Consider the following 27,717-nt stretch of genomic DNA (forward strand, 5'->3'; position numbering starts at 1 on the left):
ATGGGCCTCCCCCTCGGCTTTCTGCAAGCACTACTGTTTGGATGCCGGCTCTAGATCTGATGCTTTCGGACAGGTGGTTCTCAGGAACCTATTTGCTTAAGGAGGGTCTCCTCTCCACCCTGGGGCTACAATCAGTTGTAATCACCCATACAGAATGGAGGAAAAGGGACGAGATGTAAGAGTAATTATGTTACTGTAGTGACTAACGTACTTAGTCCATAGTCCCCTTTCCTCCATACGTCCCACCAACCTCCCCCCTAATAATACTGGTGTCATTAGGCAATGTTAAATCTATTGTCAACGCGTCAATGGGGACTGAGGTGTGGCGCCGGAGGGTGGCATCAGGGCAGCGCATGCTCCCTCGGTCCCGCCCCCGCGCGCCTCTAAATTTAAAGGTGAAGGCTTTTTCTGGTGAAAAGGGTTCCGTCTCCTGTCCCTTGGAAGGGACGCCCATACAGTATGGAGGAAAGGGGACTATGGACTAAGAGTGCGTTAGTCACTACGATGAGTAACTTCTAATTTATCCCTCGTTACTTCCCAGCTAGGGGTACATTGTTTAAATAGCATACATGTATACCTGTGCGCATACAACCTCTAGTAATGAGCATTGCTCTATAGGCCACAAAACCCATTAAGTAATTGGCAGCACTGGCATGTCTCGTCTTCTGAACTCTTGTCCTAAAAATGAATGATAACCAAATATAGCTATAAACTGCCACTGCTTTAGCTCTGTTTTTTTTATCCTTTCCCTGTATAATTGTAACTAGTTAAAACCAGGAAATGTATTGGTAGAATCCTTTCTTGTTTTGACACAAATACCATTCTGCATGGTTTGAGTTGGTATCAAGAGCCACATCATGCCCGTGATGGGCTTTGGAAAGCACGAGCTTTAAGTCGATTCTGGCATCAAATGGGATGTATTGTAGGCTTTTCCAGAGCCTTTGTGCTTTGGAAGCGCTTGATGACCAGGAAGGGAATGAGGGAGAACGCAGAGACACTCCCATAGGCCATGAGCAGCGCAAATGTGAAGACTAGCTACTGCACTAGGTCTAGAGACATCCAGACTGCAAGTGCTAAGCCACGGACAGGAGGGCTTGCCTGGGAACGGTTCATGAGGACCGGAGGGGCTGGGTGCACAGCAACATCGCGCAGGGCCATGAAGGGGTAAACAGCAAACATGCAGGTGCCAGAGATGCAGAGAGGTATCACGGGACTCGAGGGGTAGGGGTATACAGCGACATCAAAGAACCAGAGGGGGCTGGGCATATGACTACATGGGACACGAGAGGGGCATGGGGGTATACTGCAATATCTTGGGGAACCAGGTGGGAGTCTGGGGGCGCAGAGCAACACCACGAGAAGCCAAGGGGCTGGGCTTAGAGTGGACTGGCGGCTTGTTGTGGAGTGACTAGATCTTCGTGGCAACAGTGAAACATGGGGACCTGAAGGGGTGTGGGTGTACAGTGACATCGGGGGGAGATGAGGGGCTGGGTAAACTGGGACATCACGGGACAAGAGGGGTGGGGTATGCATTGACAACACGAGGGCTGTAGAGGAAGGGGCACATAGGGACATCACAGGGACTAGCAGGCTGGGCATACAGCGACCGGGTTAGAGGGGTAAGCGGCGGGGACTAGATGGGCAGGCATACGCAGCAACTACATGGGAGCTGGAGGAGGTAGGGGCACTCGGGGACATCACAGGAACTAGAGGGGGCTGGGCTTACAGGGGTTGAAGGGATACATGGTGAGATCACGGGGGAACAAGAGGGCAGGAGTACACAGCGACACGCAGGCACACAGCAACATCATGGGGACTAGAAGGGTGGGCATACAGAGGTATACATAGTGACATCACTGGTAACAGGAGGGCAGGGGTACACAGCGATTTATGGGGTGCACAGGGGCACACGGCGCCATCGCGGGGACTAGAGGGCTAGGCATACATCGGCAAAGACCAGAGGGGGCAGGCGTACACAGCAACAGCATGGGAGCTGCAGGGTCTAGGGGCACTCAAGGACCTCACACTGACTAGAGGGGGGTGGGCTTAAAGCCACAGGATGGGGGGGGGGTCAGAGGGAGACATAGCGACATCACAGGGAAGAGGACGGCGGGGTACACAGTGACATGGCACAGAGGGGCTAGTGGGGTGGCATACAGAGGAATATATAGCGATATCACAGAACAAGAGGGTAGGGGTACACAGCGACATACGGGTACAGCGAAGCACACGGGACATCACAGGGACTAGAGGGGTGGGCATACAGAGGGATGCATAGCGACATCACGGGGAACAAAAAGGCAAGGGTACACACGGGCACAGAGGGCCACACACCAACATCACAGGTACTAGAGGAGTAGGCATATAGGGGGATACATCGCAACATCACAGGGAGCAGGAGGGCAAGGGTACACGGTGCCATCACATGGGCCGGAGGTGTTGTCGTACAACCAGAGGGGAATACTATGACAGTACAAGGAGCCAGAGGGTCGGGAAACGCAGCGAGAGCATGGGGGACCAAAGGGGCACAGAGGAGTTGGGCATACATAGCACATGGGCCAGAGGGGTAACAATGAATACACAGGGAGCCAGTGCGTAGGGGTACACAGTGACAACGCAAGGGACAAGAGGGGCTGGGGGGCACATAGAGACATCAGAGGGACTAGACGGGGCTGAGCAAATAGCAATAAGACAGGTGAACATAGGGGTACACAGCGATATAACGGGAGCCGGTGGGTGGTGGGGGGGGGGCATTACACAGTGACAACACAGGGGCTAAAAGGGGTGGACACACCGAAACACGTGGGACCATAGCGACCTTAGTCTGCATTTCTGGGATACGGATGTACTTGTTTCAATACTCATAAGTCTGATCTATGCAATCGGGGAACACTAGCCTAAGGTTAGACCACATAGTGACACAAAGATCAGTCTGGAATCGGATACGGTTGTTTATAGCCAAATCAGTGGGTATATTCATTGATGACATGGTTGGGAGTTCCATTGTGGATTTAGTCATTGGGTTGTTAGAAATTCAATTGCTTCGGAAGGTTGAGATTGGTGTTATGGAAAGCCATGTTTTTAGAGCATTGCATAATAACATAGTTTTGGGTGTGTGGAATATGTGGCGGTAGCGAGTTCCAGAGTTGGGGGCCAAGGTTTAGAAGGCTGATCCTCCGATCCTGACAGTGGTTGGGATCACTAAAAGGAGGGCAGTGCTTGATCTCAGGGTGCGGGGTTGCAGGTATGGTTTTAAATTTTCTTGCAGGTTTAATGGGCCGGTCTTGTGCACTGCACGGTGAGTGATGCACACAGGGTCTTGAAAGTGGCCCTTCGTCCAACTGGGAGCCAGTGGAGGGTTTGGAGAGCTGGAGAGGTCTGGTCTCGTGGACCTAGTGCGAGGAGCAGTTTAGCAGCAGCTTTTTGTACTCTTTGGAGTTTATTAAGATGGTATGTGGGAACTCTTAGTTAGGGAGTTGGCATAGTCCAGTCTCAACATTCACAATAGACATAACAGCGGCAAGTCTGTTCGGGAAGGAGAGGTAGGGAAAGATGCGTCTGAGATGTTTAAGATGGTAGTGACAACTTTTAGACACATTGTTGATCTGACGGGAGAGGGTTAGGCCAGAGTCCATAGCGCAGCCTAGGTTTTTTCTGTGTCGGAGAGGGGGGGGGGGGGGGGAGAGTTTGCCCAGGGGTTGCCAAGAGTTTTTTAAATGTGAGTTTTGATTGTTTTCTCTACTTTAAAGATTCTCTTTCTCTCAAAATACCATCGTATGCAAGTACAACTTGAGTCTTTTCTTCACAGGTCAAATGTCTGTCTCTGAAGACGATGTAGTACCAAGAAGACACAAAACTCTGGCGCCTGCTAAAAAGACAGAGCTGAGAACAAAGACTGAAAGTTCTACATCCACAGCTGCTGGCCATTCTACTCCAGACGGATCTGAAACTGCAGAGAATGTTTCTAGTTCGAATGACACGGGCTCTCAGCCCAAAGTAGAAAAGGTTTCTCTCCCACAGGGTTCCACCAGTACAGAATCCTCTCTCCCCAGACAAGGCCCTTTCTATCCTGACACTAGTGCTGCGGGAGTAAGGACTACTGTAACGGTGTCTGGCAGGGATCCGAGAACCGCACTGAACCGACCTCCTGCCACCATGACCCCTGCACCAGATCCCTCTTCCAGTCCTGCAAGAGACAAGGCTGCTGTGGAAGAAACAAAATCAGAAATGCCTAAACAAACTTCAACCACATTTGCAGCTCCCAAATCCATTCTAATGAAGCCATCTTCATCGTTGGATCCAAGATACTTACCATCTTCGTCACTGAATCTCAAGTGCGTAATAATTATCTGCAAAACACATACATTTTTATTATCACTGGTGCCGTTTTGTATTTTTTTAGAGTACCCACCATAAGGGAAGTAATGTTTAAATGAGTCATTTTTTTTGGGGCAGCTGAATTAGTCTCCTAGCTGTATAAAAGATTACGTTCTGGTGGTATTTCATGACCTCTTCTGGGGGAGCAGGTAAAGGGAACAGTGGGGCAAAGATTGCACTGTGCTGGTTGAACTGGTATTAAAGTTTTGGAAACGATAGCCTTTCGAAGATCTGAGTCAAACCTAAAAACCGGTCACCAGGACGTAGTTGTGTCAACGTGTAGTTTGTGGGACCTGCAGTCTTGTTTATTCATGACGTCCTCGTCTTTCCAAGTTCTGACCTTGTAGGTGGTTTCTTGTACCCGCTTTTATGCTGGATATTCCTGCCATTGAAGTGCGGAAATGCTGAAAGCACTAGCAACAAGGGCACACTTTTTGTAGGCTGCAATCTACTTATTCCCACCCAGTCTGCTGGCATATGTGGGTCCATGTCCTAGTCATTCATGTGCTTTGGTTGCCCCATGGGGTAGTCGTTTATGGTGAACAGTACCGCCATGTATTGAGGGCTGATGTACAACTAGTGTAGAAGGCTATAGGATAAACTCTACAAAGTAGTGATCTCCAACAAAACCCTACACATTTTATTTCAACTAATATTGTTGCATAGTTGGCCAAGGAAGTTGAGATCTAGTGCTTCTTTTTAGGCAAAAAGCATGTTTGCGAAAATGCAACTGTGACGTTTAATATGGAACTTTATCATTCAATGACAGTGTATTTGTTATTGTATAGATGACACACATTTACTGCAGTCCCAGTATCTCCCCAGTCACTAGTCCTAATTTGGAGGCTTTGTTAATCTAGCCACACTCGTCTTTTAGATTTAAATTATAAATTGGTTGAGAATCTCGTGCATGGAATTTCGAAGAGCTACCACTTTCCCACACGTGTAGTAAATATGTTGACCTGTTTTTTTTTATGGTTTCATTTTGCAGCATCTCAGCATCCCGGTCCCCACAGGATGGCGATACTTCCCTTTTTCTCTCTCGACTCGGCACCATCTGGAAAGGATTCATTAACATGCAGAGTGTAGCCAAGTTTGTCACTAAAGCATACCCTGTTTCGGGGTCTATTGACTATCTTGATGAGGTTAGCAGTGACCTTTTAAATCCTTCTAAATGCTGTAATTTTTAAATGTATCAAATTTGTCTGTCATTCTCTGTAAAGCTAATATAGAAAGTTAGCTGGTGGTTTAAAGTTCTTGGGTTTTTTTTGCTGCACTTAAGAAATTGTATCGTTTTTTTATATGAGGAACTCAGCAGGCCTGGGAGGCAGTCGTAGCACATACAGTAGTATGAATGTTGATAGAAAGCCATATTAGTGGGAGGTTCCTTTAAATGAAGGTAAATTGAGATGGGAAGTCCAGGATATACAAAAATGGGAACGGAATCTGCAGCCTCCTGAGCAGTGCTGGGTCATGTATGCTTTTCCACACAGGTTGTAATACTGTGTAGGAAAGTGGGAGCAAAAATAGAAGATGCAAGCTACTAGACGGCCAACAGTCACTCGCCACCTCAATTATTTACATACAGTACATCATTTCTTACTTCTCAAGAGTAAAAATGTTTACTAGCCCATGGGCAGGTGCATTTTTTCCATTTGTATTTATTGGGTATTTACAATGTGCCTATACAACTGTGTTTTGAGGCGCAACAAGGCAAGAGGGCGGGGGAACGGGGAGGACAAAACAAACGATCCTACTAGGCAAGTGCATGGGTAGACTGGAGTAGGGAGGCCTGGTGCCCTGTAAGACTGAAGGAACCAGACAGCCAGTCAAGGGCAGATGGGGCTTTGGCAGTGGAGGGGGAGAGGGAAGGAAGAAGATGAAAGGAAGGTCTTGAGAAGCTTCCGAAACTTAAGGAGATCCGGCTCAAGTCTGGGGGGCAGGGAGGCCATTCCAGTGGGAGGCACCTTCAGAGGAGAGATCTCCCCCCCCACGCTTTCCTTAGAAAAGCAACTGATCTGCAGAGAGTTGGAGCTAGATGACGGTATGGCTCTAGCAGTGAGGAGTGGTTTAGATGTTGCGGGGTCCCAGGCCTCAGAAAGCCTTATCGATGATGCAGAGGGTCTTGAACTTGATCCTTGCAGCAACCGTGAGCCAGTGGAGAGATTTTGGGGCTGAGAAGTCTTGCAGTCCTGTTCTGGATTAGTTGAAGGGGGCAAAGGGAGGAGTTAGGCAGATTGAGGAAGAGGCTGTTGCAGTAGTCCAGCTTGGAGAAAACCAGAGCTCTGGAGACATTGAGTTTCTGTGGGAAGGTGATAAAAGGTAGAATGCCTCAGGAGGTGCTGCTGAAAGTGGGCCTTCTTGTCAAGGGCCGTGATGTGAGGAGAGAGAGTCGAAGATGACACCAAGGTTTTTTGCCTCGCTGGAGTGTGAGGATAAGGGGGCCAATGGAGGGCGGTCAGAGTGTGGGAGGGAAAGGGGGAAGACTGCGTCAATGAGAATGATCTTTGTCTAAAGCTGCCTGAAAGAGTAGCAGTTGGGATGCAGCTAGTGTTGCTTGGGGTTAAAGAAGTCTGATGTATTTTAAAAAAACTATAGTGTATGGTAAACTGAATTAACATTTCTGAAATTTTTACTGATACCCAATGCTAAAAAAATCTGAAGATAAGACATGGACTGTTAGATTTACAGACAAACTAAATGCATAGAGGGAACTAACTAGTTTTCTAGCTTCGGTTCTCAGGCGTAGAATTGACTACCTACTTACTACATCTGTTGCTGCTGCTGCCTTTTGTAACATGGCAGAGGCATTCACAATTGTGACTTGGTTATTATATAGTGCTTGATACCGCTTTTTTGTGGTTTAATGGCACTAATGGAACCAATTTTAATGGCACTCTATGAATTGATGGCAAGCTGTGCCGATCTGTCAGGCTCCGATCCTGGACCCTGCAGGCCGACCCGATCATTGCAGTGTGTGCTTAACTTACTGAGCTGTGGAACTGGGTAAATGGCTGCTTTTGTGGGCAGTAAACTAGGCAGGGAATAGTGAAGCAGTCTGAGGATGCAGCCGTGATGAGGGGTTACTGAGATTTACATTTCTTAAATGTCAACAGAGGAGGCGGGAAAGTCACCCTATTCGTGGAGTACAAAAAAGTGTAATTACATTGTGTGATGTGATGACAGTGCCAAAAATATTTATCTACTATATACCATTCAGTGCTACGCCATGTATGCTGGACGAGTATGTATTCATGAGACAACTTATCACATGTTGTTGCCTATTTGGTATGTTCGCCAAAAGAAATGACTGACCAACATAACTGATGGCTGGCTGCAAATTATGTGCATTTTGCAAAAGCAGCGACTCTGCAAGAAATTGAAACGACGGAAAGGTGTTTATTTTCTGAGGATGCCAAGCTGTTTGTGAAGCGGCCCAGGTAAGGTGTCAATCCTAGAACCGCCAAGTTTGGTGCTATTCAGCAAACCCTGCTACTCGATTCAACTCTGCATCATCCTGCTTTTTTTTCTTTTTTTTTTTTTTTTAAAAGGTCCTTGGGCATAATTATGTATACTACTTGCAGGCTTCCTCACTGGAACACTCAAAATTTACCTGTCTGACTTTATCAGGAGTTCAACGTGTGCTAACATTTAAGTGCAGCATCACTTTTATTATGCTTCCTGTTTAGTTTGTTGAATGGTTCTGAAAATACTGCAATGTGGAGTTGTATTTTGTAATGTAGCCTTTGTACACTGAGAAATTTTTGCAATACTTTAAGAAAACCTGGCCTCCATCCTGCTCCTCCCCAGACCCCTCCCCAATCATGGGATACAGCAGGCTATTGAAAATACAGTAAAAGGAGAATCCAAGGAATGGTGAATAAGCCAGAACAGACGTGACAAACGGTGTAAAAGTTACCACTGAGGCACTCTGCCTGCTGGATCTACTTGGAATTGCTGCTGCTGCGCTTTGCTCTTCTGAAAGGGCAATCAGTGCTTACTAGTGTGAGACTTATTCAGTCTCTCATGCAGCCATTTGTTACCAAAAGCATTCCTTGTTTTGCGGTTGCACCTGGTCGTTGTAAGATTGGAAGCATGTCCCTGATCTCTATTATCTTGTATGCATAAGTCATTTGTCCGTTTACTGAAGGGCAGCAATCGGATTAACAATTTGCTGCAGAGGATACTGAATTCTGGATCCCTATTGTACAAAGGACTAAGCCCTTGCCTGTCTCAGCAGGACTGTTTTACAGTAGTCAACATTGAGTCACGCCTGTACAAAAACTGCCTTCCCTGAGCACATGTGAAAAGTACATCTTAACATCTGCCGTACCTTTTTGCAGAATTCACCTTCCCTTCAGCTTGCTCAGATGAGAGGCCAGTTAGTTATGCTGGTTAGTCCTTATTGAAGTTCTTTTGCAGCAGATCGTCTGGGTACAATACGTTTTTGCCTGAAATGGATCAACAGCTTCCGAAACAGCTCATGACTGAAAAAAGAACTGTTGCTTCCCAGGAAGGTCATAGCCATGATCATAAATCTGATGTTGCTTATTAGCCAACTAAGTGTTGGCCCTTCCTTCCTCGCAAGGATCGTAGGCTTCTATTGGAACCTTAAGTGCACATTTCATCCACCTCAAGGCACCATGTGCTTAGCAGTCTGAACACCCATTGATCCCCCCCACTCTTTCCCACAAATGTACTGTACCACCTGCAGCAGGCTTCGCCGGTTATGGTGTTCTTGCTTCCAGTTAAAACTTCCAATACATTTCTTCCTCTAAAAATGCTTTTAAGCAGCTGTAATCACACAATAAAACTGCTCAGACCAAGTTCATCCAGTCCTGACGTTACTGTTGGCAGCCAGTGCGAACATCTGCTACTGGGGGAGTGCAATGTTAAACGCACTGGTGTACAAAGCCTTCTGCAGTCAAGGGCATACTACTTTTAAAGAGCGTTTTTCAGGCATTTGCCCTCCTGAATTTCAAGATCCACGTACAAGGCATCTTAACTGCGAAATAACGATGCCACACATACGTGAAGTGTGCGCAAACAATATCCTTACTTGAAACCGAAACGTATTTTAGGTTCGAGAGTGTTGTCATTCAGATTTCATAAAAAGGCAAAAATGCTGCACACCAGTCCCAGTCAAAACATGCGGTGAAATGGCAAGATATCACGCCTAGTATGTGCAAAAAGTAGTGCGAGTGAAGGAAGCAATGAAGCGTCTTTTATTAGGGCCAGTTTATTCAGCATTCATTCTTCTATTGATATTATTTTTGAGCATGGTCTCCCTCGCACAAACAGTTAGCAAGTGTGCTAATTTGTCATGGTCTTTGTATCGGATAATGCAAGCACAAACTGGTGCCTCACGACGAGAATTAGTTAATTCTGAGAAATAATTGTAATCTAATACTGGAGCTCATTCAGGAATCGATGATTGGCCATACTCAAATAATAAATCGCATTTTATTTATCAAAAGATCTAAAACCACAAACACATACTAAATATAAATAATGCATTGCCACAAATTGATGCACAACAATCAAGTATGAAAATGGACCACTCCATACATCTGGTCAAATAAATTAACAAAACAGTGACCATGCGAAATATACATTCACAAGTCCTACAAGTTCAAGCCAGGATAACCGTGCTGCTAGCCTAGCTAATCAGTACTTAAAGACAGATCTAAACGTTGTAAACATGACTTGTGCAAAAGTTCGCATGGTATACACAATAATTGTGCAAAACAGAGACTGATGTAAATTCCTAGGTATAACATAGATCGCAGTAACTATTACCTGGTCAATCCGTGCATCAGAACAAGAAGTGCAAACAGTTGTAAACATGACTGGGATAAAAGGTTGCATAATATACACAATGTGCAAAAATAGAAACCGTTGAGCCAATTCATAGCTATAGCAGAAAACACGATAACTAAAACCTTGTCAACTACTTTTAATGCATCAAAGCGCGCACAAAAATTTAAAAATAGTCTTGGCCAATATACCATTAGTCATTCCTGTACATGCTCCTAGTGTAAATTATTTCTTTAGGTATTACTTTACTTTTCCTTATGCTGCCACGTGGACTGAGTCCATTGTGCTTTTCAATTTAAATTGCAGTGTACCTGCAGAAGCACCCCATATACCTAGGGTAAACGTCCTCCAGGTTTGGTGTATTCTAAATGATTATGGTATTTCTCCAGCATGGGGTCTGGCATGGATTCACATGCTCATGAATATTCCCCGTCGTCAGGCTGGGAATCCTCGGTAAAGAAAAAACCAGTATCAGTTTCGTTTCTGATCTCTCTTTCGTAGTAATAACCAATCACTGGTCTCTGCGTCATACTGACCACAGCCAATGACTGCCCTCTACCTAAGCACCGCCTCTGGCAGCCATCTTCAGATTTCTACCGCACGTTCATGTGTTGGGATCCTCGTGCTATTGCTCTCGAGCGTTAGTGCTATTTTTTCACGTTTTTTCTCAAAAACTTCGTTTTTTCGGTCAAAAGAGCCTCAAGCTCCACCGACTCTCTATCCGATCAACGGGGACCCGTGTCGGATTCGTCTGCGCCCCTCAAGGGTGAAGATTTCGTCGAGCTACGCTTTTGGAGGACTCCAGAAGTTTCTCAGGCCCGGTCATGGCAGGAGAAGGGAAGCTCGACGCCCGGAAAGCTGTTCAGGATCTGCCCTGGATGCCAGCTGCAGAACGTCTTCAAGGAGGACGAACACTCTTTTTGTCTCTACTGCCTACATGAGGACAAGACGCATGTGGAGAAGGACTGTGCGTTTTGCGGCAACATGTCGGAGCGGACCAGGAAGGACCGCCATCAACGTCTCACCAACTGGCTAGAAGGGAAGAGCCCGTCCGGCGAGAAGAAGAAATCCGAGCGGTCTTCTAAGACCTTTGAGGACGCCCCGGCGACGGGGGTCCAACATAAGGCCAAGCACCGCGAGTCCGCTGGCACCGGGAGCGCCGAACAGTCGGCTCTACGGGCGCCAGGCAGGGCGCACCCTCCCCGGCACCATCAACCACGAGCCAACGCTCTGGGTCGGGTAAGCGGAAGGCCGAGCACCCGGCGAAGCTCCTGGAGAGGCCCCGGTCGAGCTCGAAGGCGGAGGGGGAGCGTGGCGGTGCCCCCCCCCTCAAGGATAAGGCGGTGAGCGCACCTAAGGTGGTGAAGGCCTTAATCCATCCGGCCAAGCCCTCTATCGAAACTGTCGCGGCGGCCCTGGCTCAGCTTGTGCTGGCTACACCAGTGGTGGCGACCTCGGGGCTCAGTCTCCCTGCCACCTCGGAGGGAGTCCTCTTTTGTGCCCATCGATAGGACCCCCGTGAAATCCCCCGAGGGGAAGAGAAGGGGCAGGGCGTCGTAGATCCGGCTTCAACCTCGGAGGAGGAATTGGTCGAGGTCTTAAGCCACGGCCTTGGCATGGAAGAAGACCGGCCCGTCGGGATGGATCCCGACGCAGGTGACGACGACATCGAGGGTACCGACGGGGCCCCTGATCGCCCGTCGGATTCCCCTCTGCCAGCACCGCAAGACAACTCGGCGGCCATTTTGTTGGCTATACAGTCCTTATGCTCAGAGTTAAGGACGAGACTACCGTTGCCGACGGAGGAACCTCTCCCGTCGGGGGACCCAGAACCGGGACCTTCTGGTGTTCCCCCTACTAAGAAAAGAAGGATCCACCCTCACCTCCTTTTCAGCCGTCGCTCCCGTCCAGCCCTCCTCCCCGTCCACCCGAGGGGATGATACGGGGACTGACACGGCAGCGACGGGTACGGACGACGAGGTATACGACGAAGATGTACCGTCGTCGCCTCCCACCAGGGCTCCTCCGCCCGACGAGATTGGATCGTTCCACTCCATGATCACCAGGGCATCCGAGCTTTTCCAACTCTGCCCTGAGGAGAAGAAGGAGGAAGGTTTCCTTTATCAGCGGCGCGAGGCCAAGAGGAAGACGGTCCTCTCGGTGCCTCTATTGGACGACATTTGGGATGAGGGCCCCACCCTCCTCAAGAACCCTTCCACGACGCCAGCTAGAAGAGACCGGTACGAGAAGAAGTACCGGGTCCCGGACACGGCCCCCCTGTGCCTCCGGGCGCAGCCTACCCCGGACTCCGTCGTGCCTCCGGGCGCAGCCTACCCCGGACTCCGTCGTCTCCGCGGCGGCCAGGAAGAAAGCGGGGGGAGGTGCGGCCTCCACATCGACTTCCCCACCGGACGGTGAGGGAAAGAAATTGGACGCTATGGGACGCAGAGTCATCTCGTCGGCAGCGACGACGATTAAAGCGGCCAACGCCTTGGCTATCGTGGCCCGCTATGACAGGGAGCTCTGGTACAAACTGGCTCCCCTGCTGGACTTCCTGCCGGACGACAAGAGGACAGAGGCCCTGGAGATCCTGCAGGAAGGTGAGGTGGCTTCGGACCACGCCATTACCGTTGCGACGGACATCGCCGACACTGGGTTCCACCAGTTGGGCAACGGCATTTGCCTTAGGCGGCGTGGATGGCTCAAGGCTACGGACTTCCGTCAAGACGTTCAGACCAGAGTCCTGGACATGCCCTTCGATGGGAACAACCTGTTTGGGAAAACAGTGGACGATTCCCTTCAGGCCATTAAAGCGGACACTGAGACGGCCCGGGCCCTGGGAGTTCTGCAACAACGACGGACGCCCTTTCGGAGCAGCGGAGGCCAGGGCGCCTCCAAGGGTTCCGGCGGCGGTTTCTCCACCTACCGTCAATCGGCCCGCTCGTCGTCTCAGGAAGCCTACAGAGGACGAGGCAAGTCTGGTGGACCCCGCCGTCGTCGCCAAGGAGGTCAAGGCGGCAAAGCCTCGTCTAAGCAGGATTGAACCGGCCGTGGGGTCGGGCCCCCACCGAAGCACCCCGGTGGGAGGCCGGCTGGCGAGCTTCGTCAGCGTGTGGGAGTCCATCTCCACCGACCGTTGGGTGCTGGACGACTTGGCCCGGGGCCACGCGCTCGAGTTCCAGAGAAGGTGCCCGCGCGTCCCCCCCGTGGCCAGGAAAGAACTTCACGTCCCTCAACTTCTCCTGGAGGTAAAAGCGATGCTCAGGAAGGGCGCCATCGAACTCGTCCCAAAGAGGCTTCGGGGCTCCGGAGTTTACTCGAGATACTTCCTCGTGAAAAAGAAGACGGGGGGATGGCGCCCCATCCTGGACCTGCGACATCTGAACAAGTTCATCAAGGCGCAGAAGTTCCGGATGGTCACCCTCCAGCACGTCCTGGGTCAGCTGGAGGAAGGAGACTTCCTGTCGTCGTTGGATTTGGAGGATGCCTACTTCCATATTCCCATCCTAAAGGGGCACCGAAAATTCCTCAGGTTTGTGGTCCAAGGACGTCATTACCAGTTCAAAGCCCTCCCCTTCGGACTACGGTCGGCACCCAGGGTATTCACCAAGTGCCTCGCACCGGTGGCGGCGCAGCTGCGCCGCGAGGGGGTCCACGTCTACCCCTACCTGGACGACTGGCTCATCCGAGCCAAGACGAGGGAGCTCGCCGTGGTTCACACTGCAAGGACCGTCCAACTTCTCACGGACCTGGGATTCTCCGTGAACTACGCCAAATCCCACCTGGTGCCCGCGCAAGACGCTCTGTTTCTGGTAGCGAGGCTCAACACAGTCCCTCTTCTGGCCTCCCCGTCGGAGGAGAGTACCAGGACCATCCTGGGCAAGGTGCAGCGGATGTTGGTGGCCGACGCGGCCAAGGTGAGGTCCATCAAGTCCCTCCTCGGAATGATGTCTTCCTGCATCTACCCCATTCCCATGTGCAGGCTCCGGATGCGCCCGTTGCAGGAGTTCCTGGACGCGCCCTGGATCCAAACGACGGGCAGCTTCGAGGAAAGGATCACACTCGACGAGAGTTTCCGACGAGCGATCCGGTGGTGGGGCACCCGCGCGCATCTGACGGCGGGCTTGGACTTCCAGACCCCAGCCCACCAGGAGACCGTGACCACGGATGCCTCCCTGGAAGGGTGGGGAGCGCACACCGAAAATCTGCACGCAAGAGGCCTTTGGCTCCCGACGGAGAAATCCCTACATATCAACGTCCTGGAGCTCCGTGCAGTGTTTTGGGCCCTCAGGTCCTTCCTTCCGTCCCTCAAGGGCAAGGTGGTGAGGATCTTCACCGACAACACCACCACCATGTTTTACATCAGGAAACAGGGCGGAACCAGGTCCCCAGCACTGTCCAAGGAGGCGCAGGACCTGTGGCATTGGGCCATCGCCCAAAAGATATTTCTGGTGCCGTTTCATCTGGCAGGGATAAAAAACACCATCGCCGACTCACTCAGCAGGGAGCTGCGCTCGTGCCACGAGTGGGAGCTACGGCAGGATCTAGTGGATCGCCTCTTCCGACGGTGGGGCACACCCCAGATCGACCTGTTCGCGAAGGCGACGAACTCCAAGTGCCGGAGGTTCGCCAGCAGGTTTCCCCAGGCGAGGAGCATGGGCGATGCTTTCTCGTTCCCCTGGGAGGGCCTGTTCCTCTACGCGTTCCCTCCCTTGCCACTGCTAATCCGGCTCGTCAACCAGCTCAAGAGGTCACGGTGCAGGATGATCCTCGTCGCACCTACGTGGCCGAGGCAGATATGGTTCCCGGACCTTCTGGACTTGTCAGCGTCCCCGCCAATCAAGCTGCCGGTGGACGCCGATCTACTCTCCAGAGAAGGAGGCGCCATCCTCCACCACGACCCGAAATCGCTGAACTTGCAGGCCTGGCTCCTGCAGCGCTAGAGTTTGGAGGATACGACATACCGGCCGGCTGCAGAGAGGTTCTTGCAAAGGCCAGGGCGTCCTCGACTCTTAAATGCTACGGACACAAATGGAAGAGGTTCTCTGTCTGGTGCCACGCACAGAAGATTAACCCTCTACGGATTACGGCCCCCCCAAGTACTGCCGTACCTGCTGACGCTGGCCAAAGCTGGACTGGCACACGCGTCCATCAAGATTCATCTTGCTGCGATCTCCCGATACACCAGAACCACGGGGCGGACGTCCTTGTGGTCTCATCGTCTGGTGAAAGAGTTCATGAAGGGACTGTTCAGATCGTTCCCGCCGGTGAAGGCTCCGGCCCCGGCGTGGGAGCTCAACGTGGTGCTGACCAAGCTCATGGGACCTCCGTTCGAGCCTCTGCACTCAGCTCCGTTGAAATTTCTGTCGTGGAAAACAGCGTTTCTTGTGGCCATCACCTCCGCACGACGAGTGGGAGAGATCCAGGCCCTTTCCTGCAAGGCCCCGTACTTGACTTTTCACGACACGAGGGTAGTGCTCAGGACGCACCCCCTCCTTCATGCCCAAGGTACCGTCGGACTTCCATCTCAACGAACCCTTGGTGTTGCCTGTGTTCTTCCCGTCGCCTTCGTCGCCGGCTGAGAGGACTTTGCACTCGCTGGATGTGGCTAGAGCGCTGAAGTTCTACGTAGACCGCACAAAGTGTTTTCGGAAGACGTCACAACTCTTTGTGAACTTTGGACCTGTCAATCAGGGGAAGGCTCTCTCGAAGGCTTCCATTTCCAGATGGCTCTCCGGCTGTATCATGTACTGTCACCGGTTGGCAAACCGACCGCTGCCTGGCCGTCCGAGAGCCCATTCCACCAGAGCGATCGCAGCTACCACGGCGTTCCTATCTGGTGTGCCCCTGCTGGACATATGCAGGGCTGCTACGTGGAGGTCGACGCACACCTTCACGAAATTCTACTGCGTCGACCGGGATTCCAGGGAGGAGTCCAGGGTCGGCCAAGCAGTGCTGCGCAACCTGTTCGCCTGAGGTGAGCCTGGTGAGGAGGTAAGATGCTTAATGTTGAGTTTGATGTGATGCTTAATGTTGAGCCTTTGCCACCTCCCGTGGTTGTGCATGTGTGTACTGCTATGTATTCTTTATTCATGAGCATGTGAATCCATGCCAGACCCCATGCTGGAGAAGGAACAAGTTACTTACCTGTAACTGTTGTTCTCCAGCATGGGTCTGGCATGGATTCACATGCGAACCCTCCCGCCTACCCCTCTGCGGCTCTTCACTTGGCCATACTGCCACTTCACGTGCTTCCAAATCTGAAGATGGCTGCCAGAGGCGGTGCTTAGGTAGAGGGCAGTCATTGGCTGTGGTCAGTATGACGCAGAGACCAGTGATTGGTTATTACTACGAAAGACAGATCAGAAACGAAACTGATGCTGGTTTTTTCCTTTACCGGGGAATATTCATGAGCATGTGAATCCATGCCAGACCCATGCTGGAGAACAACAGTTACAGGTAAGTAACTTGTTCCATCTCAAGCAGTGGGGTGGGACGACCCGAACACTCTTTTTCACGCATGGGCTTCTTTAATGCAACAGCAAGCCATCCACATCCAAATAAAAATTCTATTGCATTCCTCTGCCGTAGTAGTAGAAAGGCCATCTGTAACAGTATAAATAGAAAGTTGTCCGTAGCTAAATTGTGACAACAATTCGCAATTTGTAATATCCATTTTAAAAGGGTTGGGAGCTTACTGCGTCAAATTTATGAGCGAGGCACTAGGTGGCTCCCATCCAACAAATTAGCACTTTTGATGGTGATGAAATTGCATTTGTTTCACCGATTATGGGAAATCTGAAACTATCTAGGTAGTAAATATCCCTATCTGTAAGGTCAAACCTTCCATCTTAGATGTATAGAAATGAATTGTAAGTTTACTGTTAAGGTTAAGAAGACGCAAACTGGACACAAAGTGATGCCAACGTGCGGTGAACGCCGAAATGTCAGATTTTGAATAAAAGCGCCTGAAGCGCCTCCTCATCACTGATGCTTTTTCATTAAAAGTGGAAAGCCATCTTGGAATAGTGTAATATCACACGAGCACCATGTACAACCCGGTATCGTTAAGTCTTAACGCTAAGGAAAATTCAAACCTGCCTGATTAACCGAAATTTACATGCCCACGTCCTTATTCCAATCTGAACATACATTCAAAAAATTGTGTAATGTCATGCAACTTGGCTAGAATATCCAATGTCTTGACTATACAGATTCAAATGACTGTTTTGCTTAATTGAATATATTTGTACTTAAGTCGATTTGCGTGTAGAGCCATCTATGTCCAGAATATGCACATCAATATAAGAAACGGCTGCGCGTGTAGTAACTCTGCTGCATAAATGAATAAATCCTCTGACAACAGGAACAGGTGCATCTTTACTGTGCCAAGACAGAAATAAGTCTTGATGATAGTTTGCATCTAATTTGTTAATGGCTAGTTGAAAAGGCCAAAAGTAGTAATCGTGTCCTGACAGTCATCAACAACCGATGGAACTCGATCTCAAAGCAGACCGCCCTTGCCGAAGATAAATGCAAGGGGAGAGCAGAGAAAAGGAGCAACAAAGGGAAAGGAAAGGGGGTGGGGGAGCAAGAGAAAATGTGCACAAGCTACTAAACGGAGTATCGGATAAACAAATCGCTTGAAAATGGTGGGCAACATACCCCATGTACGTCAACTGCCCATCACTGCGTACGAGTCTGAGCCATTGTGTCAAGACCAGTTTGCTCAAACAAGTCTACCTGGGCCTTACCACATAAACTCAAAACCTGAAACTTATTGAAAAAGCAATGTCCTTACTGAAACTCCAGTAAAGAGATATACCAAGCAACGCTAGCTTGTGTAACTTTAAAGACATTTTAACATCATGGTAAGCAGAGCTTGCAGCAGGTCGCTCTCTTAATTCATCACAAAGGCATCAAATAGTAGCTTAATTAATTTTGATGACTGATTTCTTCCACTAAGTTTGTACCTTGATTGCTCTGGCTACCCCTTGGAAAATTGCAGTGCCATCCAGGAAAATGGCATCTCGCCCACGATTCAGCATAGTGCGTTTGTCTCCCATTCCCTGCAAAATGTCACAACTGCCCTTTCTTCCTCCGCTTGCCTCTCCAGCCTTCAGTCTTTTTCATGGGGAGCAAGCACCAGTAAGTGACATCCAGACATTATTTGGCACTATACAAATCATACATGTTTAAGTTTTGTGCGCTGCCTCTTGAAGCACCTCTTCAACAGCATCAGAGGGCATTAAAATGGAGGTCATGTATTGTACTGTACTTGTCATTTGTATAGCGCCAATTTTAGCATCATTATAGTTTCAATGCGCAGTTAGTGGGAATGCCTTGTAACGACCGAAGTCCAAGTGTTGGAGGTCCTGGAGCATAATTATAATGTGCGTGTGCATTTGGCCGAAAAGGCTTGGCAGGGCTGGCCAGGCTCCGGTAGAAAAAGCTACCGATGTAGTTCAGGAATGTGGATGGGTGCTGAGACAAATGGGGTTTGGGTCCGTTTTAGTGACTTGCTATGTGGTCAGGGTGCCCAAATTTATCATAGGACTGCGCTGCATTCTGCATTGTCCGGTGTAGGTAGGCAGAGAATTTGTGAACAGCACTGCCATATTGTTGTCCTTGCTGTATACTGATGTGTGTGGTTAGCTGTGCCTGTGGCCAGTAGAGTGGTATTTTCTCCAGCAATGGGGTCTGGCATGGATTCACATGCTCGTTAATATTTTACTTACACACTGGATTTCTCCTTTAAACCAATCACTGTCCACTGTGTCATACTATCGCCATTCAATCGCAGTCCAATCCCCAAGCACCTCCTCTGGCAGCCATCTTCAGATTTTTACCGCACGCTTCAGTGTTGGGAGTCTTTGAGTTTGCTTTGCAAGCTACTTCTACATTTATTTGTATTTTTAACGAAACCAGTTCTATTTTTGTTTTGAAAGATCCTCTGTGCTCTCTTCTCCATCTGCCAACAGAAGGGATCCGTTGTCAGTGAATTTCAGTGCCCCTCAAGGGCAAAGATCTTAGATTCCAGAAGGCCGCTGGGCCTAGTTTGCGCCCTACGACCATGACGGAGGAGGAGGGGGGGGTCCCGCTTTAGGCTCTGCACGAAGTGCGAGCTGCGGAATGTGTCTGTGAGGACAAGCACCTGCAATGCCTCTACTGCCTGCATCTGGACCACAAGGAAGTTTAGTACGAGATATGCCTTGGTTTCTCAAAGATTAGGGATAGGCACAGTAGACTGGCAGTTTGGCTGAACGCCAAGGCCTCTGCCCCATACCCTGAACAGGGTCATGCCTTACCCAGGACCGGCCGGTCCGAGGGGGAGCAGTCTTTTAAGTCCTTTGAGGGTGCGTCATCCTTTGGGGCCCAAGACAAAGCCACAAACTGCAAGTCCGAATCCACTGGGTTGCCGTGGAAGCGAGTCCCAAGGTGGGCAGGGCGCGATCACCCTCCGCCTCCATTGCCAGCTGGCAATCAAGCTCCTCCTCGGGAAAGGAAATCCTCCAACACAGCTAAACTGCGGGAGAAGCCAGAGAAGCCGCGGACAGAGAAGGCCAAACTGCCTAAGAAGGACAAATCGGCAGTGGCGGCTGCTCTCACGACAGCTAAGGGGGCCGACCCAGTGATGGTAGCCCCCACAGCACAGAAGGTATCCCTGCCCCCTAGTCGTGAAACCGCCACAGGGACTCTGACAAAGTCTGCTGGCATGCCGGAAAAGAGATAACCTGCTCAGACCGCGGTTCCCAGTCCTTGTGCCCCACCACCACCCCGCAACAGCCCCACAGACTGTGGCCCAAGCCATGAAGGTCTCGTCCACAGATGACTAGGACCTGGAGTCATTACACACTGTCGAAGAGGAGGACGACGACTACAGAGGCGCTGCAAAGACTAGAGCTCTGATCCCATCAGCTCACCCGCGAGATGTCTCTGAACATTGTTGACCCTTCACACCTTGGTGTCGGAGATCCAGCAGAGGCTGCCACTCGGCCCGGTTCCAATGATCCCCCAGTCCCCCGATCAGCTGCCAGCGAAGAAGAGGAAGCCCCATTTCAGCATTCACGTCGGGCCCACAGCAACGACTGACAAGGAATTTGCCGGTGTCCACCTAGGACATCCCCACCGGATGAGGTGGGGTCATTCCAGAGCCTCCAAACTATTCCAGCTTGTGCCCAAAGAAACCAGGAAGGGGAGTTTCTTGTACCAGAGGTGCAAGGCCAAGAGGAAGACCATCCTGGTGGTGCCCCTTCTGGACGACGTGTGGAAGGAGAGCCTGACCCTCATGAAGAACGCTTGCCCGGCTCCGGCCAAACGGGATAGGCTGGAGAAGTACTGGGTGCCGGAATATGCATCCAAGTGCCTGAGGTCGCAACCATCAACGGATTTGATGGTATCGGCAGCCGCGAGGAAATGTTCGGCTAACCCGTCCTAGTCGACGGTGCCCCCAGACAGCGAGGCGAAGATGGACGCCATGGGAAGGACGGTGATTTACACCGCAGCATCCACCATCAAGACAGCCAATGCACTGGCGATCCTACCAGGTACAACAGGAAGCAGTGGTACAAGCTGTGTCTGATTTTGGAGTTCTGAGGCAATCGCTTTCTTCAGGAACGGAAGGTAGCGTTTTATCACGCCATCCGTGTTGTTGGACATCGCCAACACAGGGTTCCGGCAGATGGGGGAACTGTTGCCATGGCTGGATGAAGGCCACACATTTCTGCCAGGAGATCCAAGTGAATGTGCTGGACATGTCCTTCGACGGAGATAACCTGTTTGGGAAGGTCATCGACGAGTCCTACGGGCCATCAAGGTGGATACGGACACAGCCCGTTCCCTGGGCGCCCTCTAGCAGCACCATTCTTTTTGCTCCTCCAGAGGAAAGTCAAGCTGGTCTTCCAAAGGTTTCTCCTCATCGTACAATCAGCCTTCCAGATCCACAACTCGGGAAGCATACAGAGGCTGTTCCCAGGCCTACAGTAGTGGAGGACAGTGTCGCCTGCAGGATTCCAGCGCCCAAGCAAGCCTGAACTGACCAGGGTGTCAAGCCCCCACCCGTGCACCATGGTGGGTGGCCGGCTGACTAAGTTCATCTGCGAGTGGAAAAAGATCACCAACCGATGGGTGCTGGACGCTCTCGCTCAAGGACATACCCTGGTGTTTCAGCACAGGTGTCTGGTGGCCCGTCAGGAGCAGCACATCCCTCAGCTTCTGGAGGAGGTACGGCCATGCTGTGGAAAGGGGCAATAGTGGAGCCCCAGAGTCACTGGGGGAACTAGAGCTGTCTATTCCAGATACTTTTCTATCAGAAAGAAGACTGGGGCTAAGGGGTGGGCTGGAGGCCCATTCTAGACCTACGATGTCTGAACAAATGCCTTAAGTCCCAGAAATTCAGGATCACGTTGCAGCATATTGTGCTCCGCCAACTGGAAAAAGGACTTCTTGACGTTTCTGGACCTGGAGGACACCTACAGTTTCTATGCTTCGTAGTGCAGGGACAGCACCGTTCAAGGGCCCTACCTTGCGTCTTGAAGTCGGCTCCCAGAGTGTTCACGAAGTGCCTGTCACTGGTGGCAGCCCATCTACGCCTACAGGGCATACACGTGTACCCAGACCTGAATAACTGGCTGATTTGTGCCCTCTCGCAGGAGCTGGCCCAGGGGAACACAGACCTCTGCAGGTTGCAGATGCGGCCCCTGAAGGAATTCCTGAACGCCCGCTGGATACAGGTGTCCGTAAGCTTCACAGACAAGATTTTGCTCAACGACTAGTTCCGGCGGTACTATGGTGGGGCGTTCGCGCCAACATCAGCCAAAGCATGGGATTCCAGAACCCACCATACCTGGAGACGGTTACCATGGGCACCTTCCTAGAGGGTTGGGGAGCTCACACCGGACATCTGTACACCAGAGGCCTGTGGTTGCCAGAGGAGAAGGATCTTCATATCAACATCCTGGTGCTACAAGCAGTGTTCTGGGCCCTCAAGTCGTTCCTCCCGTCCCTGAAAGGCAAGGTGGTAAGGATCCTCACGGACTAAACCACCACCGTGTTTTGCGTCCGGAAACGAGGGGGCACTTTATCCCTGGTGCTCGCCAAGGAGGTGCAGGACTTGTGGCAGTGGGCCGTCGGACAGGTGATGTTCCTCAACCCTCTTCAACTGGCAGGAGTCGAGAACACCATTGCAGACTCACTCAGCAGGGAACTGTATTCCTGTCACGAGTGGGAGCTTTGTCAGGATCTGGTGGACCGCCTGTTCGCCTAGTGGGGCAGACCCCAGGTAGATCTGGTTGCGACGGTGGCGAACTCCAAGGGCAGATGTTTGCTTGCAGGTTCCACCAGCTGTTAGGACTCTTCTTTCTGTTAGGACTCTTCCTGTATGCGTTCCCTCTCCTGCTAAGAGTCCTCAACCCACTCGGACGGTGTCCATGCAAGATGATGCTTGTTGCCCCCGAGTGGCTGAGGCAGATTTGGTATCCGGACCTTCTCAGTCTGTCGGCGTCATCCCTGGTCAATCTGCCAGTAGTTCCGGATCTTCTCAAAAGAGAAGGGGTTGCAATCCTGCATCACACGACCCAGGATCGCTGAACCTGAGGGCTTGGCTCCTGCAGCCCTGGTGTTTGGATAAGAGTTGCCTGCAGGTCCTCGCCAAGGCGTCATCGACTTTGAAGTGCTACAGTCACATGACAGCGTTATGCTGCGTGGTGCCAGTTGCAGAAGATTACCATGCTGAGGGTCACGGCCCTGCAAATTCTTCCATACCTGCTCTCCTTGGCCAAGCTCAGCCTGGCATACGCTTCCATGGAATGGCCTTATCCAAGGCTTCCATCTCAAGGTGGCTCTCCGGCTCCATCCTGAATTGTCATCTGTTGCTGAATCGACTGTTGCCCGTCTGTCCCAAGAGCCCACTCCACCAGCGCGATTGCTGTGACGCCGGCATTCCTATGCCCCTGCTGAACATCTGCAGAGCTGCTACATGGATGTCCATGCACACCTTCAGGAAGCTCTACTGCATCGGCACGGATTACAGGGAGGAGTCCAGAGTCAGCAAAGCAGTGCTGCGTAACCTGTTCGCTTGAGGTGAGTCTGTTCCAGAGATGAGTTAATTGCTTCTGTTGAGCCTTGCCACCACCCGTGGTTGTATAATGTTGTACTGCTATGTATTCTTCATTTATGAACATGGAAATCCATGCCAGACCCCATGCTGGAGAAGGAACAATCTACTTACCTTTTAACTGTTGTTCTCCAGCATGGGGTGTGGCATGGATTCACATGCGAACCCTCCCGCCGTACCCTCTGCGGCTCTTATGGTCATACTGCCACTTTACGTGCTTACCAAATCAGAAGATGGCTGTCAGAGGAGGGGCTTAGGGAGCGGACTCTCATTGGATGGGGGCATTATTACCCAGAGGACAGGGATTGGTTTAAAGGAGAAATACAGTTTGTAAGTGAAAGTGAAATTTTTTTCTTTTACCAAGGATTCCCAGCCTGACGATGGGGAATATTCATGAGCATGTGAATCCATGCCACACCCATGCTTGAGAACAATAGATAAAGGTAACTTGTTCCGTGCATAGCCGTCAATTGGTGGCACTTTGATGTTTGGGTGCCCATTCAGGTATTTGGCTTTTTCCGTTGGTTCTTGCAGCTGTGATAGAAACGGTTAGCTGCAACAACAGTCTGTTTCAACTATTCGCTGCAAATGTATTTATAAAGCGCTGAAGCTCTCAGGCATCAGAGTGATCTAACAAAACAACTTACAAACTAGAAAAACATAACAGTACAACAATCCAATAAAACACAGTATACAGAGTCAAAATTAATCTCAGTACAAACATTCTTAACATGGAGTTTATTGCCCAAAGGCTAGTCCGCTATGAGCTTTAGGTTTGACGAACCCTTGGGCAATACTTGCAGATACTAAGGAAAGTTGGCAGGTTGCTAGCCCCACAGCCTACCAAAACACAGTCCCTGTTTTCCTGGGTGCACCACTCATCAATCTCCAGCATGTGTGTTTTTCAACTCTGAACATCTAACTACTCCCTGTCAAGTTCTTTGACGGAGCCAAGCCAAAACGTTATTCCCTAGTGCCTCTCATGTGCTGTACATGAGCCTGGTGAAACTGGGCACTTTAATGTTGGTACTATGCTTGTTAGTTTGCACTTCAGTGGCTGTGCTTTACATTTATTTTGGTGTTTTGCAGTGAACTGGCCATTTAACACTTTACTTGGTAGACATAAATATGATACTTCAGCTCTATGGTTGATTGGCTGCTGTGATTTTCTGATCCGCTAATAGGCAACTTAATCTTTCAGAGTATGAGCCGCAGACTAATTAGTGGTGCCTGACTTATCAGCGGGTTTAAGGATGGGTAAATGTATGAGCCGCAGGGCCTCAGATATTTGTGAATATTGAAATAAAGTGATGACCGCTGGCTCAAGGTGGTGCTTTGGCTCGGTGGAATAGTTGTGTAAAATGCCCAACCTTTTTAGCTATAACAAATGTTCAGATCTTTCCAGAGCTCGACACTTTTCAGAACTGACACTACTGAAATGTTTTAAAGTTAACCTTCCTATTGCTACACCTGTAAAATATAATAGCACTGTTACCTATCCCACCCCAACCTTGTGCTACAGGTATAGTTTACAGTAGATGAACATCAAAACATGTTATGGCTCAAGCAGTGTAAACTGGGCCTCGGATGCTTGATCTGGTGATCCCGACATTGGGAAAGCAAACTGGTTGTATTGTATATGAAGCAAAGCCAATTCAGCTGCATAACTGATACGACTGAAGTGATGCAAAGCAGCAGATTTCGGCACTAAAACAATCTTCCATAACCCCAGGGCACATTTGCTATTGTATGAAAACGTTGCTGCAGTTAAACTTTGCTGTCGTATAGTATTTCTGTTAGTGGCAGTGCTCATTCTAATTTATAAAACATCCTGTAAGGATGGTACAGATTACTTATTCAAGTACCCCTAAAATGCTTTAATATAAATGTCCTTGCATTCAGGGGTTGCTCGATTTGGAAAACTGACTTTCAGGCTTCATTCTAATTTGCTGCTTTTCCATTCATTTGAAATATGGGCTAAAATGGCACATTACTGTACTAAATTATGGTCAAATTTCGGAAAAGTTGCACATTCAAAATGAAATTCAGGATTTACAGCAATTACATCTATAACATGTTCACTATATAATGGAAAGTGCGTCCGGGAACCAAAGAAATTGAGATTCTATCTTTTCTAAACTTGTAAATGTTCGTGTCATGGCTAGACATCATGCATACTGGCATAATATAAAGTGTGCACATTCCTAACCTTCCAATATCCATGTTTTTTGCATTAATACAATTTATGTACTCCTGGCCGATGAAATTCAGTAGTAAATCTTGACCTGCATGCTTTTGGCGTCTGCATAGCGGTCAGTTGTGTGCAAATAGCTGATTGGATGAATTATCCCAAGAGACTACATAAAAAGCTTGTAAGGGAATAGCGACCTCATTCTGAAAAATATATTTTTCTGGCTGATGTGGAATGCTTTTAACATTATGGTGGAGCTGCACAAATCTGTTTTGATTTACTTTATGAACAAAAGAAAATAGTGTTGTCTACAACTGGATCCAATCCTAAATCAATAATATGTCAGTTGATAATACATATACAGCACCCCTTTTACTCTAGCCAACACATTGGTGAGTGAAAACCGACCATCGCAAAAGTTGTTTTTGCCAATTACCCTAAATAAGCTACTGAGAAAAAAAATATTGAAAACGGTGAATTAATAAATTAACGCTGGAGCAATCTAGGCAAAATTCGTAAACTCTGTAAAATGCAGTAATCCTCCCTACTAGATTTTTTTTTTTCCCGACACTTTTCTTGGCAACCAATGAGAGCCCTACTGCCCTCTGGTGTATCTCAATGCCTTCCCTTTGTTGTGGACATATGCGTGTCTTTCTTTGCTCATCTGCACACGCCTCTTTGCTTGCATGTTCATCCCTGCCTCCTAGCCCGCACTCGCAGCACCTCTGGAATCACACGGCCCCGTGGGACAAATGAGGGTTAGTTTGCTTACAGCGACAGGAGCCAGTGATGGAAGTTAGGGCCTAGATAAGTGCACAGGCTGGGTCAGCAGGTTAACATTAATTTGCCGAAAAGGGGCCATGAAGCAAGCACTGCATCCAGGAAGCGTTGACACGTTTTTTAAATCACTTATCTGAAGTTGTTGGAATGCAATGTTTTTTTTAGTTTGTCGTAACCTGTGCTAGCCCAGTTTGTGATGCTGGTGACTGTTAAAGCACCACCCTCCACTGGCATGCATCATCGTGGTCAAAACTAGATGAAGATGGAGCCTTTCAATGTTGTCGAAGACTAAATAATCCTGCTGTCCTTCCTGTTAAAGAAGTGGAAATACATTGGCACATACTGTCTGTGGAAGCTGGCTTATTCCTACAAAGGTCTGTGGCAAGGCCACCTGTACTGGGTACCTAACTAAACGCATTGTCAATTGATCTATACTGGTTCTCTTCAGTTGACAGGTAAGAAAGATGTCATGTTTTTCTGCCTCGGGTTTTAAACCGGTCTACTTCTTTATAACCTTCGGTTGGATTTATGCAAAAGTCTGTAAATTGGCTTTGGTGTGATCTTCAACATTTACTAAATTATCCACACAATTGTCGCTAGTTTTAATAGAACCTGGTGGACTATTGATTGGCATACACTATGTGCCTCCATTGGCTTTAAGAGCAATGATGAAACCATGCTAACTCATTTCAATAGCAAGAGAAACTTGGACACGGGTACACCACAGAATAGCGGGGATTGCTCTCCCTCCACCACCCCAGCCCTGCAACCTTTTAAAATGTTAAGGTCAAAATCAGGACTCTTGTCTAGAGAACATGAATCGGACGATGGGAATGGGATGGGACTGGATTTGTCAAGAGGGGCAGCAAAAGCAGAAACACTTGAAACATAAAATGCAACAAGAAAATATTTTCAAGGCAATAGTTTTTTTAAGGTAGATTTAATTTGAAAACATGGGTTTATAACTGTCGAAACGAAATGGGCACATTAATGCTGTATGATTTCTACAAAAGGACCAGGCCAGTAGAGCCACTGCCTGGTCCAGCTCTTTCCCCAGTTGTGTGTATTCTACATTGCCAATGCTGCTTCAGGGCGATTAAGGCACCCACATTGTATACATCTTAAGTAAAATGCGTGGATGCTTTTGTCTGAAGCAACTTCATTACTTTGTTACAAGTGGACCAACTTGGGTTTTGTTTTTTTAAATATTGTTTGTAGTAAGAGTTGTGGAATGCACAACATGAGGAAACGGCCACTTCAGAGTGCCACGGATGTGCTTTGGGTGAGGCTAAGAGTTGTGGAATGCACAACATGAGGAAACGGCCACTTCAGAGTGCCACGGATGTGCTTTGGGTGAGGCTATGTAGCACAATTGATTGATCCCAGAGCCCAACTGTGCTGGAGGTTTGCAGGATTCTACATCCTGAACAGCATCCAG

At 49.4% G+C, this 27,717-nt stretch overlaps 1 protein-coding gene across 8 annotated transcripts in view; it reads left to right on the plus strand.

Annotated features, from left to right (window-relative positions):
* The window catches only part of DIDO1 (death inducer-obliterator 1), a 624,211-nt gene that overhangs the window by 544,779 nt on the left and 51,715 nt on the right, over positions 1-27,717 (plus strand). For all 8 annotated transcript variants that reach the window (XM_069650767.1, XM_069650768.1, XM_069650766.1 and 5 more), the window contains 2 exons: positions 3,809-4,334; positions 5,369-5,522. In XM_069650767.1, the coding sequence (XP_069506868.1) occupies positions 3,809-4,334; positions 5,369-5,522 (680 nt within the window). The remainder of the gene's footprint in view (positions 1-3,808; positions 4,335-5,368; positions 5,523-27,717) is intronic.

This window comes from Ambystoma mexicanum, chromosome 3p, assembly GCF_040938575.1.
Source record: "Ambystoma mexicanum isolate Mex_15411 chromosome 3p, UKY_AmexF1_1, whole genome shotgun sequence".
NCBI classification, from domain to species: Eukaryota; Metazoa; Chordata; class Amphibia; order Caudata; family Ambystomatidae; genus Ambystoma; species Ambystoma mexicanum.